This window comes from Theropithecus gelada, chromosome 6 (genome assembly GCF_003255815.1).
Source record: "Theropithecus gelada isolate Dixy chromosome 6, Tgel_1.0, whole genome shotgun sequence".
In the NCBI taxonomy this organism is placed as follows: Eukaryota; Metazoa; Chordata; class Mammalia; order Primates; family Cercopithecidae; genus Theropithecus; species Theropithecus gelada.
In genome coordinates this window covers 53,058,629-53,073,503 of record NC_037673.1, presented here as the reverse complement: position 1 = coordinate 53,073,503, position 14,875 = coordinate 53,058,629, and the positions used below count along the sequence as shown (strand labels likewise).

Here is a 14,875-nt window from a genome sequence, read left to right as displayed (position 1 = left end):
CTAATTTTTTTTTTTTTTTGTATTTTTAGTGGAGACGGGGTTTCACCATGTTGGCCAAGCTGTTCTCGAACTCCTGGCCTCAAGAGATCTGCCCACCTCGGCCTACCCAAAGTGCTGGGATTACAGGCATGACCACACCTGGCCTATCTAGGGATTCTTTAGCTTTACTTACTGAGTATTTCAGATTCACAGATTGCTTCAATAATTGCCTTTTGCAACATGTCCTTTTTTTCTCTCAATAGTTATAATTACCACTTGTTGACAGGAAGAAAGGAAGGGAGGAAGGGAAAGGAAGGAAATTTTGCAACTATTTTAAGACATAGCACTTCATTGCTGCTTTTTCCCAGTACAGATGACTGAAAGAGTTTTAGAAGGAAAAAAATTGGAGAGAAATTGAGTTGCCGACCACAGCTCAATTTCTGGTGTCCTAGGGACTGCACTGCAAAGCTCATCACTCCCTCCTGGCAATGTTCAAATTCAAATATTAAAGAAAACTTTGGCAAAAGGGACACTTAGAAGTTAAGACTCAGCCACAACTCTGAACTCGGTGCTCTTTCAGTGAAAACAGAAATCTTGGGATTTACCCTTTCTCGGGAATGTCTCAGGGTCATAGCTTGCAGTTCATCTGGAGAAGAATCACAATCTCCAATCCAAAGACATCTACACAAGTCTCAGCTGGGCAAGCGGTGAATCTGAGGTTTGATTTCTTCACCTGAAGGAATGAGAAGCACCTGGATCCTGCCTCATGAGGCTGGCTTGTTCCAACAGCCCTGCAAAGTTCATCAGAATGTGTAATTTCATCTCTATTTTTATTCAGGAAGAAAACACACAAAAAACTAAATGCCTTGGCCTATATTGATTCTGAAAACAGAGAAGCATTTCAGTACAGGTGGCCACTTTTTCAACAAGAATTTGTGCAATCCAAGGCTGGGCACTGTTGCTGTCCCTTAGCACCCGCCACCTCCAATGAAAGTGTGCTGAACCCATCTCAGATAGAGCGGCTTTCCAAAAGCACTCCCAGATGCTACATTGTTCAAGCTAAGTCAGGATAAATCTGTTATGTCTTAAACTATGCTGATCCCTGACACAGTCATAAGCAATTTTTATCATCTACCCAAAATGTTTTACTCAGCCAATTATTGCAAAATTGCAAAAGATTGTAAAGAGCCAGTAAAAAAAATACATAGTTTATAGAGATGTAGCAACAATCAGCTTTATCTCCCTTCAGTCTCATACAAACAGCTGGGTTTGTATTGCAAACAGCAAAATAAATGAACAGGCCAATGAAGCCTGATCATCAGTTTCATGGGTCAAATATGTTTAAAGGCTGTTGAAATGTCTCATTCCAGGATGCACGCCCTTGATGCATGCGGTTTCTGGACGTCAAGTGGACACAGTGAAGCTGCTGTTGAAGATGGGAGCGAATATTAACATGCAGGATGCTTATGGCCGCACAAGTTTATGCCTGGCCACCTACCTGGTACTGATTTGTGTCTGTCACAGGGTCTAAGGAGCAGGGTAGGCTAAGGGTGTCATTATGGGGTCCCAGTTGCAGAGGAGCATTCTTGGATCTATGCAGCTGGCTAAAGGAGCTAGAACTTGAAGCTTTACTCCAATCATCTTCAACATTTATATCCCCACTTAGAGTTGGTTTCATGAATTTGGGCCATTTTGGATCTTCCTAACAATCCTCTAAGATAGAGGTGATATGGCCATTAGGGAAACATTCTTTTCTATCTTAACAGCATCAGAATTTCTCTCAAGATATTTCTGGACACACTTGGTGCTTCTAAGAACAATCTCCCTAAATAACCCCAACAGGGTGGGAACACTGTGAAGATCCGGTTAACATCTGTGGGGTAGGATTGGTCGAGTAGAAGCTTGAGGCTGAGGAATGTGGAGAACAATGAGAACTGGGGAAGGTGGTGGGAGGGACTGGACGATAGAGAACAGGGGAGACATAGCAGGCTCTTAAAGGGACAACGTCAAGCAGAGGACTCAGCCCACAATCAGGGTTCAATTTAACAACTGTGTCGTAATACTAGTCCTCACCAGTAGAGAATTCGGCTCAGCATTTCCCAACATTAGAGCAAGCTTGGTTAAGCCTTACTGAAAATTCTCAAGACCCTCTCCTCTCAAACTCTTCCTGCAATCCTTTTGGGAGGTCCTAGGGGTGCCTTGAGCTCATGTCAAACAACTCCTGACCACCACATGGAGGTCATCCATTTTCTTCCTCTCCAGAGAGGCACCCAGAAATCTTCACTGTGACCACCATTGCTGCCAATGCAGCTTCTTGCATTTGCTATAGCTTGCATTTGCTATTGCTGCCCACTGATGGTGGTGAATTCATTCTGGACCAGCCCCACTGAAGGTGTCCTGCTGAATTAAATCACTTCCCTTTCCCAAACACCACCCTCTTCTGCCATGAGCTGGCATAGATTGCAATGAAGCATTGCCCAAGTCTTATAGAGATTTCCTTTAAAGCCTACTTTTTCATTTTCTATTTGTGCCCTCTCTCTAGAACTCACATGCAAATCTGGGAAGAAATTTTCAAACTGTGGTCCACAGATCTTTTGTGTAAATATCCCTTGGGGTGCTTGTTTCAAATGCAAGTGCCAGGCTGGTCCGATGGTAGAGGGTTATCAGAACTTATTCACGTTAGTATCGAATGCAGGTACCAGGGGTATACCCTAGACCTCCTGAGTCAGATACTCTGGGAGCAGGACTAGGGTAATTGGTGTTGGGGGAGTCTGCATGTTAAACAAACCTCCTTGGGAATTTTTTTACTTTTTTTTTTTGAGGCGGAGTCTTACTCTGTCACCAGGCTGGAGTGCAGTGGTGCAATCTCAGCTCACTGCAGCCTCCACCTCCCGGGTTCAAGCGATTCTCCTGCCTTAGCCTCCCGAGTAGCTGAGACTACAGGCGTGCATCATCACACTCAGCTAATTTTTGTATTTTTAGTAGAAACAGGGTTTCACCATGTTGGCCAGGATGGTCTCGATCTCTTGACCTCATGATCTGCCCATCTCAGCCTCCCAGGCAATTTTTAAAAACTTGCCCATCAAGTTTAAAAGCCACTGGTCTGTGCATATTAGCCGAAGTCCCACACCTCAGACAGACATATGGCTGTCCTCCTAGCCCCCTCCCTTCTAGCACATGCCTTAAGAACTGCTCTTGCTATGGACTTTTCCAGTATCTGAGCTGAAGAAAAGAGAAAACTGGGATAAGGGGGTGGAGGAAGGGAATAGAAGGGGTTTCTAAAGTTGACGGCCACTAGCACATAGAATGTAGTGAAAGTAAACTGTCCCCCTTTCAAAGTTCAAAAATTCAAAATTTTACATTTCTTTGACTAGAGAGCTATGCAGGGGACTGGGAAGAAGTGCTCCTCTAAATCACGGTGAATAACTATGGATACCCTCGGAGCCTGGAGAGTTGACACCTTTGCAGACAACTCTTTCTAGGAATATATTCTAAGGGGCTGCATGAGGAGAGTCTGCCAGCAGGACACCATGTGGTGCCACCTTTTAAATTCTGCCCCCATCTCCGTGTGGCTCCCCAAGGCAGGACCCTCCATCATTCTGCTGAGGCTCACGGGAAGCGGTTGTCCTGGGGACTGCACTGTGAAGCTCATCCCTCCCTCCTGGCAATGTTCAAATTCAAGAATTAAAGAAAAACTCCCCAAATGGGATACTTAGAAGTTAAGTCTCTGCCACAACTCTGAACTTAGTGTACAGAAAAACTTACTACAGATGTGTCAAACTCAAATAAAATATGTAGAGTTGAGGCTGGGCACGGTGGCTCACACCTGTAATCCCACCACTTTGGGAGGCCAGGAGGCTGGAGGATCACCTGAGGTCAGGAGTTCGAGACCAGCCTGACGAACATGGAGAAACCCCATCTCTACTAAAAATACAAAATTAGCCGGGCATGGTGGTGCATGCCTGTAATTCCAGGTACTCGAGAGGCTGAGGCAGGAGAATCACCTGAACCCAGGAGGCAGAGGTTGGCGCCATTGCACTCTAGCCTGGGCAACAAGAGCGAAACTCCGTCTCAAAAAAAAAGAAAAAAGAAAATAAATATATATTTTTTATTTTATAATATAAATATATATATAATATATATAAATATATATAAATAAATGTATATTTATATATATAAAAATAGAGAGAGAGAGAGATGAATCTCTACATTTAACGTATTATTTGATATATAAGAATTGCGGCTGGGCATGGTGGCTCATGCCGTTAATCCCAGCACTTTGGGAGGCTGAGGCAGACGGATCACCTGAGGTCAGGAGTTCGAGACCAGCCTGGGCAACATGGTGAAACTCTGTCTCTACTAAAAATACAAAACATAGCCAGGTGTGGTGGCGCATGCCTGTAGTCCCAGCTACTTGGGAAGCTGAGGCAGGAGAATCACTTGAACCCAGGAGGCGGAGGCTGCAGTGAATTGAGATCGTGCGACTGTACTCCAGCCTGGGTGACAGAGTGAGACACTGTCTCAAAAAACAAGGAAAAAAGAATTGCAATACACACACCAGGTGGTCCTCAGTATGTCCAAAGAATGAAGAGGAAGTTGTAGGTTTTATTAGAAGGAGAAATGTTACATATTGTTTTTCTAGAAAGTTCATTGGCACTAGTCGAGTTTTGGGGAGCTGGCAAGCTCTGATTGGTGAGTGACCATGGTGGGTAAAATTCTTCTTTTTGTTGCAGCAGGTTTTTCGGAAGCCATTAGATAAAACTAGTTACTAGGCAGTTTCAGCAGCCAGGCTTGCAGATAACTGAATTTTGGAGCAATGTTACGTGCCCGGCCTGCTTTTTCCCCTGACTTCTCAACTCTGGTTTAGTAGTTGGATACAACAAGAAGGACCCAATTCAAATGATCAAATTTCACAGGTGTGCGACATTGGTTAGGCAAATCACTGTATCTCTTTGTGCTTTCTCCTTCATTTGTAACACTTAATAAAAAAAAAAAAAAAAATGCCCATCACAGCTGAAGAATAAACACTGGGGGAATCAGCCAGCACATAGTAGGTATAAAAGTCATTTGTTGGCTCTTAATAGTGACTGACCAAGTGTTTCAGATAGTATATTCAATGGTTTTTCTTCTTTTCATCTTCAAGAAAAAAATAAAAATCAGAAAACCATTGACACACACAGAGTTCCAGGAAGTGTTGCAATATGATTTTTAAAAGTGTTTCAAACTTTCCCCCACCAAAAGATCTGCTTTTCAAAAACTGTAAATCTTTGGCAACTCTAAAATTTGCCCAGCATGCCTGTCTTTTGGGTCTCTGGGTCTAATTTCTCCTTTTAATCTGAGAACTTGATGATTTAGACATTAACAACTAAAAACAGATTTAATGCATCAGTAAGCCATAACACAAGACTGGAAATGCCAGAAAAATACTTGCTTCTACTTAAGACTTAGATATTAATGGTCAATTCTACAAAATCATATTCAATATTCATACTCTGAGTTTTGATGCATTTTTGTTAATTTTCCTTCCAGACTTCAAAACCAAAAGGTTATTTTCTTATCATGATCTTCCTTCTTCTCCATGCATTTATTAACATGTTGATTTTTTTTTTGAGACGGAGTCTCGCTCTGTCACCCAGGCTGGAGTGCAGTGGCACGACATCAGCTTACTGCAACCTCCACCTCCCAGGTTCACACCATTCTCCTGCCTCAGCCTCCCGAGTAGCTGGGACTATAGGCGCCCGCCACCACGCCCGGCTAATTTTTTATATTTTTAGTAAAGATGGGGTTTCACCGTGTTAGCCAGGATGGTCTCGATCTCTTGATCTTGTGATCCACCTGCCTCGGCCTCCCAAAGTGCTGGGATTACAGACGTGAGCCACTGCACCCGGCCAACATTTTGATTTTTATTGCTTTCAATGTAAGGAGGAAAAATCTTCAGTCATCTTTCTCATTTTACTGGATAATTTTGAGGTTTGCCTAGACACGAATGTAGGATGATGGGAAGCCTGCTTCTGAACAAAATAGAGGGTTATCCTATTATTCTTCATAATAATAATTTCATCTCTTTTTAAGTCTGCTTATAATTGGGCAAGTAACCCAAGCCATTCTGGATGAATGTAGAAGACATACTCTTTAGCACGCGAGCCAAACTTGGTTATCAATAGGTATGGGTCAGTTAAAGTAGCATGGGAGGGAGGGCTAGCCTGAAATTATACCTGCCCTTTGAAATGGGAGAGACAATGAGAAGATGACCAAGCAGTAAGTGTTGACCGAGGATGTAACAAGCATGAAATGTGGCCATATCAGGTCTCAATCTAGACAATTGTAGACAGCAGGTTTCAGCAGTTCACATAAAGTTCTTGGGGAATTTACAGGTGGATAAAACATAGCAATGGGAAACCTTTGGAAGGTGCAGGTAATGCCTTATGTTTAGGGATTCAAGCTTTCAGCATCAGAAAGATCAGTCAATAAGGTGGCAGGGTCCCAGCCATTGCAGTAGAGCTCAGGTTAGACTTCTAGGCACTGGGAGGGGGACTGACTTGAATAGGCAAGGTGCTGTCCTTGTGGTTACTAGAAAAGGAGCTTGCAATAGAGGACCAAGGCCCATTTATCATGCAGTCTGAGCTTATACGTGTAATACCAGTGAGTGGCCCTAGAAATGGGGAGGGGGAGATGGAGAGATTCTAAGGTCAGTCTGCATCTAAAGGGGAAAGGTCCTTCCATAAACCTGGGAATCTGTACTTCAAGACCTTCGGTCCTCTGTTGAGGCATCTAAGATGGAGTTGTGGTTCTTAACCACTTCAAGTCAAATAAAATATGTGTTTAGCCAAACCAGAGAAGGGGAAAAAAATCTAGAGAAAGTTTGTTGGACCATGTTACTTGAGCTTCTGTTATATAATGATGTGGTTGCTCTTGTATTTCAGGGCTGGCTTGAAGGCTGTGTGAGTCTACTCAGAAATGGTGCCAAGCACAATATCCCAGATAAAAATGGCCGCCTGCCACTGCATGCTGCCACTGCTGAGCCCGATGTGAGGTAAGTGGCCAGGTTTACATGATGCTCAAGTTGGGAGCGACTCAACTTCTATGAGAAGGTCATCTAATCCATCCCTCTGTGGCTGATAAAAAGAAAAAGAAAACCATCTTTTTTTTTTTTTTTAAGTTGCAGCAGATAGGACCACAACAAAATATTCTGGAATAATCTCAAACTGTTTCCTCCTACTTCAATAAAACTTTTGTCTCCTAATCTTTAAGAAGATATGCTGTTTGTCATCATCAGAATTCATATATTCATTCATTCCATTAATCAGTAAGTCAATTATGCATTCAACAACTATTTTTTGAGCACATTTTATGGACCAAAGACTGTTCTAGTCCTTTGAAGTTCCACAGTAAATAAAATAGAGTCTCTGATGTCACAGAGCTTATATTCTAGTGAAGCTCTTAAGCATACCAGTTAACAAATAAATAAGATCATTAATAGTGACGAGGGCTATGAAGAAAATTAAATAGGGCAAAAGAGCAGTGACTGGGCAGAAAGGTTAATGTCTAAACCCAGGGCAATGCCAGCCTTTAGGAGCTGGGAGGAGGCAAAGGAGCCAGCAGCAGGGAGACCAGGGGGTTAGAAGGAAACCGCAAGTGTGTGCACCTAGAAGCCCTGTGAAAAAATACACTCAAGTAAATTGGATGATCAAGAAGGCCACCTTTTTGTAAGATGACTGAGCAACGAAGGAAAAGGTTTTGTCCATACCAAGGGTAGCTTCTCCATTCCTCTGTGTCTACATGGCCTCAGTTCCCATTCTTTAGAAAGCCCCTCAGAGCAGCTGCTAACAGAATTTCTACTATGGAATCAGTAACATGGTGGACATTTTCTCCTCTGCAGAACATGCCTCTGACAGGAATTGAGCATTTCCAAGTCTAGGTCATAGGCCAGCAGCACAAGGAGTGTATTCTATATGCTTCACCCTCTCAACTCTGTGTCCAGAACTAAAACCTGAAGCTCTGTCTGGGTTGAGAAGCCCAAGGCCATAATCTTCCAGGCTGAGGAATAACAAGATTTCTTTACTTCAATCTCTTTTACAGTAAAATAAAAGGTCTTGGGAAATTCCAGGACTATTCCCAAGACTTGACTCTTATTATATTGGACTATGTCCAGAAATAACAGAAAACTAGGATTTACCCAAAGCCCAACAAAACAAGGATGTTTAGAGAAGAAACAGCAAACGCAGACAGTTAACAATCAATAGGCATCATGAGGGTATGACTCCCTCTTGATGAAGTAGGAAAAACAAAAAAAAAGAATGACCCCACAAAAATACTTAGTCACAAAATCATACTGTTTTCCCAAGAGTGGTATTTAGAAAATAAGTTTAAAATGTACCTTTTCTGTTTCTTCTGTCTTAATTTACTACACATAATTGCTTTTACTTGCCTCACTCAGAGTGGTCATTTCAAAACCTATTAGCTGATTCTGGAAGATTTTAAAAGCCCATTTAAGTTACAGTAATTATAGCTGTTGTAACACATAAAATCCAAAGCTTCATTGTTTTAACACAGTAAAAATTATTTCTGGCTGGGTGCCATGGCTTACGCCTGTAATCCCAGCACTTTGGGAGGCCAAGGCAGGTGGATCACCTGAGGTGAGGAGTTCGAGACCAGCCTGGCCAGCATGGCAAAACCCCATCTGTACTAAAAATACAAAAATTAGTCAGATGTGGTGGTGAGTGCCTGTAATCCCAGCTACTCGGGAGGCTGAAGCAGGATAATCGCTTGAACCCAGGAGGCAGATGTTGCAGTGAGCTGGGTTCGCACCACTGCACTCCAGGCTGGGCGACAAAGCGAGTCTTCATCGCAAAGAAAAAAAAAAGAAAAATTTTATCAGACATGTAACCATCCAATGTAGGGGGGTGGTGGGTGGCTCGCTGCCACATGGCGATTCAGGGACCCAAGCTTCTTCCATTCTATAGCACCTTCATCCCCTAAGAGCACAGAATGTCCTTATTCAGCCTGCAGACGGGGAAAGAGGAGCACAGTAGTCCCCCCTCACCCTGGAGGGGATACGTTCCAAGACCCACATGGATGTCTGAAACCTCAGATAGTACCAAAGTCTATATATGCTATGTTTTTTCCTATACATACATACCTATAAAATTTAACGTATAAATTAGGCACAGTAAGAGATTAACAACAATAACAATAAAATAGAACAATTATAACAATATGCCAGTATCACTACTCTTGCACTTTGGGGCCACTGCTGAGTAAAATAAGAGTAACGTGAACACAGTGCTGCAATACAGCGACAGGCGATCCGTTAACCGAGGTGGCTCCTAAGTGACTAATGAGAGCAGAGTGTAGTTAGCGGCAGATTTCATCATTCTATTCAGAATGCCACACAATTTAAAACATGAATTGTTTATTTCTGGAATTTTTCATTGAATGTTTTTGAACCACAGTGAACTATGGGTAACTGAAATAATGGAAAGCGAAACCGCAGATTAAGCAGGGACTACCCTATAAAGAAGCCACACTCAGTTCTTTAAAACCTCAGCCTGCAAATGACACAATTCACTTCTGCTCATATTCCATGAATAAGGACTAGTCATTCAACCACATCTGGTTGTAAGGTGCTCTGGGGAATATAGTTTCTAGCCAGGAATCTACCTCCCAACAATGCCTCCAATCCAGGAAAGGGGGACAAGGATTTTGGTGAAAAGCTCGCTGTCTCTGCTCTTAACACATTGCACCTGAGGGATAAACTAAGCCTTGTCAGTCAAAATTACATTCATTGTCACTTGGATCAGTTGATTAGGTTCATCCTCTGAAATCACTGCAATAATAAATTGAAAATCAACCCAAGTGTACTTCCTCTTTGTGGACTTGTATTTCTATTTCTTATTATGCTTTCCAGTACTCCTCTACTCTTGAGGATCTACATTAAGTTGCTATAACTTAATGTATAGAGAGCAGACAGTCGTGGCTTCCCCTCTCTTGAAACTGTACTTAATGGCCCAGCCACCACCCTTGGATGAGTTGAAATAAGAAAAATAAACATCCTTCTGTGTGCAGATGAGTAGTTACTTATATTGTCCTAAAAAGCCCTTCACTGATTCTGAAAGATAAAATTCTGCTTTAGTTATGGCAATGCTAGCTGCTTTAACTAATAATCCCCCAAAGTTAAGATTGACTATTCCAAAACCAAAATTGTTATTTCTAGTAAATGCTCTCCAAAGATGAATTGGGTTAAGTCCTAACAACCCATACAGCAAATCAAATACAGTTAGTTACACGCTGCATAATGACATTTCAGTTAGTGGGAGAACGCATGTGTGATGACAGTCCCATAAGATAATTATATCATATTTTTACTGTACCTCTTCTATGTTTACATATGTAAATACTTACACTGTGTTGCAATTGCCTACAGTGTTTAGTACAGTCACATGCTGTGCATATTTGTGGCCTAGAAGCAATAGGCTCTACCATATAGCATAGGTGTGTAGTACGCTCTACCATCTAGGTTTGTGTGATACACTCTAAGATGTTCACACAATGATAAAATCACCTAACGACACGTTTCTCAGAAAGTATTCCCATCATTAAATGATGCGGGACTGTGGTTTGGTTACCTACAGAATATTTGGAAACTAGTTTGCCCTAAAGGATTCCCTATGGAATTACATTGTTAAAATTACATTTTTTGTAGTTGTTTGAGAAATTTTAGGTCCACGGCAGAGTTTGATACAACTGCATTAAATGTTTAAAGTAGAAACCGACCAACCCATGCCGTGTTGTAGAGAAGCTGGGCTTCAGTCACTCATCTGTTTGTGTCAGCATGAACTCAGAACTGTTTTTTTGAGGAAAAAAAAACAAAAACAAAAACAAAATGTGATCTGGCTCATGGGTACTTCCTAATCTCACAACCAGACTGAGGAAGGCAGCAATCTTCTACTGGGTCACACAAGGCTCTTTGCTCAATTTTCTTAAGTAGACATAACCTTGGCCGACCACTAAAACATATAGGTTTGCATTTAACGTACAACAATGATGATGATGATGATAATGTTGGTTATTTACCATGTTCAGAGCAAATTTCTAAGTGCTTTTGGGGTATTAACTAATCTAATCCTTACCACACCTCTATAGGTAATATTTCTATCCCTATTTTACAGAATTGAGGCACAGAAAAAATAATGAATTACCCACTGCATATGTGAAGGTAACCTGCCCAGTGGGTCTGCTGTGTTTCTGAGACCTACTATTGTGGACCTTGTAGAATTTATTTTGATGGCCATATTTTGACATTAAGCCCTTGGTCTCCATTGAGAAACGTTATAAGAAACAGTCTTACAAAACTTACTGGCCCATCATTCATTAGCGCCCCGAAAACTTCTATATGAGAAACCACAAGAAATATTTCTACTATAGAAGGAATTGCTGTGCTGCTTCTGATAAATCATTTTTTATTTTTACCATACAGACACTGTGACTTCAGAGCATGTTTCTTTCTTTATATATTTAGAAAATTCAAAACTCAGTTTGTGTCTCACCTCTGGCATACATGTAGGACTATAGATCACGTCTTTTTTTTTTTTTTTTTTTTCCTGCCCTTGTTTTCTCTTTGTCTTATTTCTTCACTCATTATCTTATTTTACTATATCTGAAAACAATCTAAAATCCTTGAAGGGGCCAGGCATGGTGGCTCACACCTGTAATCCCAGTGCTTTGGGAGACAAAGGCAGGAGGATAACTAGAGGCCAGGAGTTCAAGACCAGCTTAGGCAACATAGTGAGTCCTCATTTCTAAAAATGATTTTTTTTTAAATTAGCCAGGCATAGTGGTGTGCTCCTGTAGTTCTAACTATTCAGGAGGCTGAGACTGGAATATTGCTTGAGCCCAGGAGTTCAAGGCTGCGGTGCACTTTGATCGTGCCATTTTAATCCAACCTGGGCAATAGCACAAGACAGGAAGGAAGCAAGGAAGGAAGGAAGGAAGGAAGGAAGGAAGGAAGGAAGGAAGGAAGGAAGGAAGGAAGGAAGGAAGGAAGGAAGGAAGGAAGGAAGGGAAAAGAAAAGAAATCCCTGAAGGGTGGCCAGAAGTGCCAGCTCATGAGTATGAGTCAGACTGACTGAGTTTAAATCTGGCTCCAGCTCTTATTCTCTTGGGCAAGTTAACATGTCAAGGCTCAGCTTCCCCTTGATGTAAGTACTTTTTTTTTTCTTTCTTTCTTTCTTTCTTTTTTTTTTTTTTTTTTTTTTGAGACAGAGTTTCACTCTTGTTGCCCAGGTTGGAGTATAAAGGCATGATCTTGGCTCACCACAACCTCTGGCTCCTGGGTTCAAGCAATTCTCCTCCCTCAGCCTCCCGAGTAGCTGGGATTACAGACATGCACCACCATGCCAGGCTAATTTTGTATTTTTAGTAGAGATGGGGTTTCTCCATGTTGGTCAGACTCGTCTCAAATTCTCAAACTGAGGTGATCCGCCTGCCTCAGTCTCCCAAAGTGCTGGGATTACAAGCGTGAGCCACCACACCTGGCGAAGTAAGTACGATTTAGTATATTATTCCTGCTTACTTCACAGGGAAGTAGGCAGAAGCAAACGAGAAAATGTGTGGAAACACTGAACTCAGTACCTAGTACATTGTCCATGTTCAGAAAGTGTTGGTGATGATGATGGGGTGATGATATTAATGATAATGTTGATGGTCATCCATGATGATGATGGTGGAAGACAGAAAGAAACACCACAAATATCGTAAGAAGCTAAGGAATGAAACACTACTACTGCCACCCCACTGGTGCTCATCCTGGCCTTCTTCACCTCAGCACACTCAGGTCCACAAAAATGTGTGCACAGACACAGGTCCATGTAAATGCAATCCTGCATCCTACTGCCGGGCACACACATTTACTGCAAAGGTTGTTGGGGTATGTTGTACGTGTGGATCTATGCACACCTTTGTAAGTCGGCATATGTCTGCATTTTCCCCTAATCATAAACAGTATGTACAGGCCACATGGTGCCCTTGTGCCCAGGTTTTTATACTGATTTTAAATCTGCTAACACTTAGATTTCCAAACAGCAAGCTCCTTCTACTGGGTGCTCACTGGAGGTTATTCAGAGAGAAGCCTCAAACCAAAGCTGCTTATAAACAAGCCAAGGGATGCTTCAATTAGTCCTTTGCCTCCAGAGGGATTTTAGTGCTCAGATGGAAACAACTCCTGAACAAACCCATCAGTTTGAATCTGTATCCTTAGCTAAACACCCGCTCAGTGGGGATGGAGGCTGATGCAGGGGTAAATGGTTTATAATTATGAACATGAAGGCACATTGGGTTTACAAAAGCAAAGACGCACAGGTTTCCTCTCATGATTCCCCTTCCTGCTTTGAACCTCTGCTTCTCAGCAGGTCCAAGTTTTCTCCCTTTCAGCTCCCCACGGCTTTTCTTGCTTCCTTGGCTGGGACATTCAGAGGGCGCTGGTATGAAAGAGGGGGCATGATCATTAAAACAAAGCTCCAAAGAGAACAGAGTTGTGTTTGTACAACGCTGCACATGCTAGTGTTGGAAGGCAAGCAGCAATTTTCTCTGAAAGCAGCCACGGGGCTCTCTGAAGGTCTTTTTATGGTCTCCATGGCTACTGGCAGACTTTTTTTTCCTCCCTGTCAGAGGGCCAGCCACTCTGCCTCTTTTCATCACTCTTGACTGCAGCCCAAGGGAAGAAGAAAATCATTTCCTTGGGGTCCTGTTCTCTAGTTACCAGGTGTTGTGTTCTGACCTGCGGTGGATGTCTCACTGCAGCACGCTCTCATACAGGCAGCTCCAGGGACAGGAAGGGGAGACGGCTGGTTGTGGGACCATTTTTTCCCACCTGTCACTGGGCTGGCCAGCTCCAGGGCTGGGAGTCTCCAGAGGGGCCAGCAAAACTGGAAAGCTCACAGGGATGAGTTGTCCCCAGGATGCTTCTAGCTGATCCTTCTCTGAGACCCACCATTCACCTAATGGTAATCAGTGGAGACCCAGAAAATAGAAGGTAGGAGCTATTAAAAAATTAATCATTATATAGAATTTTTTTTTTTTTTTTTGTGAGACAGAGTCTCAAGCGCTGTTGCCCAGGCTAGTGTGCAGTGGCATGATCTCAGCTCCCTGCAACCTCTGCCTCCCAGAATGTAGCAATTCTCCGACCGCAGCCTCTCTAGTAGCTGGAATTACAGGTGCCCACCATCATGTCTGGCTAATTTTTCTATTTCTATTACAGACGGGGTTTCACCATGTTAGCCAGGCTGGTCTCAAACTCCTGACCTCAGTTGATCCGCCCACCTTGGCCTCCCAAAGTGCTGGGATTACAGGCAGGCATGAGCCACCGCACCTGGCCATATAAAATTTTATTATGGCATGTAAGGGCTATTCCAAGTGCTTCGTGTGCATGGACTCGAAGTCACAACAGATCTTGAAGTAGCTATTATTCTCTGCATTTTATGGATAAGAAAAGGTAGGCTCTGGGAGCTAGCCCAAGGTCACTGGCTGGTTGGCATGGAGCAGGGATTCTAACAGCGGCAGTCTGGCCCCAGCCTCGGTGCTCTTATGACTCACACACCACCTGTCTGGGACTGCTCTTGCTGGGGTCCAAGCCTGCTGTCCTGGCACTTGAGATGAGATGGGTCTTACATCACCGCCTCAGAGATCCGAGGACAGGAGGGAGTCTGAACTGGGCTGATGGGATGTGGAAGGACTCCTGGGCCATGGTAACACAAAACAAGAGCTCAGGGGAAGCACAACAGAGGGCTGAAAATCATCTGGGAATTGAGATAGATGCTGGACAGGTATCTCGCAGGTGACCTCCATACCACGGAACAGCAAGGAAGCCCCAGGCTGGCAATGGGACACCTGGTTTCTGGTT

At 42.9% G+C, this 14,875-nt stretch overlaps 1 protein-coding gene across 1 annotated transcript in view; it reads left to right on the top strand.

Moving 5' to 3' along the window:
* Positions 1–14,875, top strand: part of ANKRD55 (ankyrin repeat domain 55) — a 138,749-nt gene that overhangs the window by 51,545 nt on the left and 72,329 nt on the right. Inside the window, exons 4-5 of the mRNA XM_025388590.1 lie at positions 1,350–1,480; positions 6,903–7,012. Coding sequence (XP_025244375.1) covers positions 1,350–1,480; positions 6,903–7,012 — 241 coding nt within the window. The remainder of the gene's footprint in view (positions 1–1,349; positions 1,481–6,902; positions 7,013–14,875) is intronic.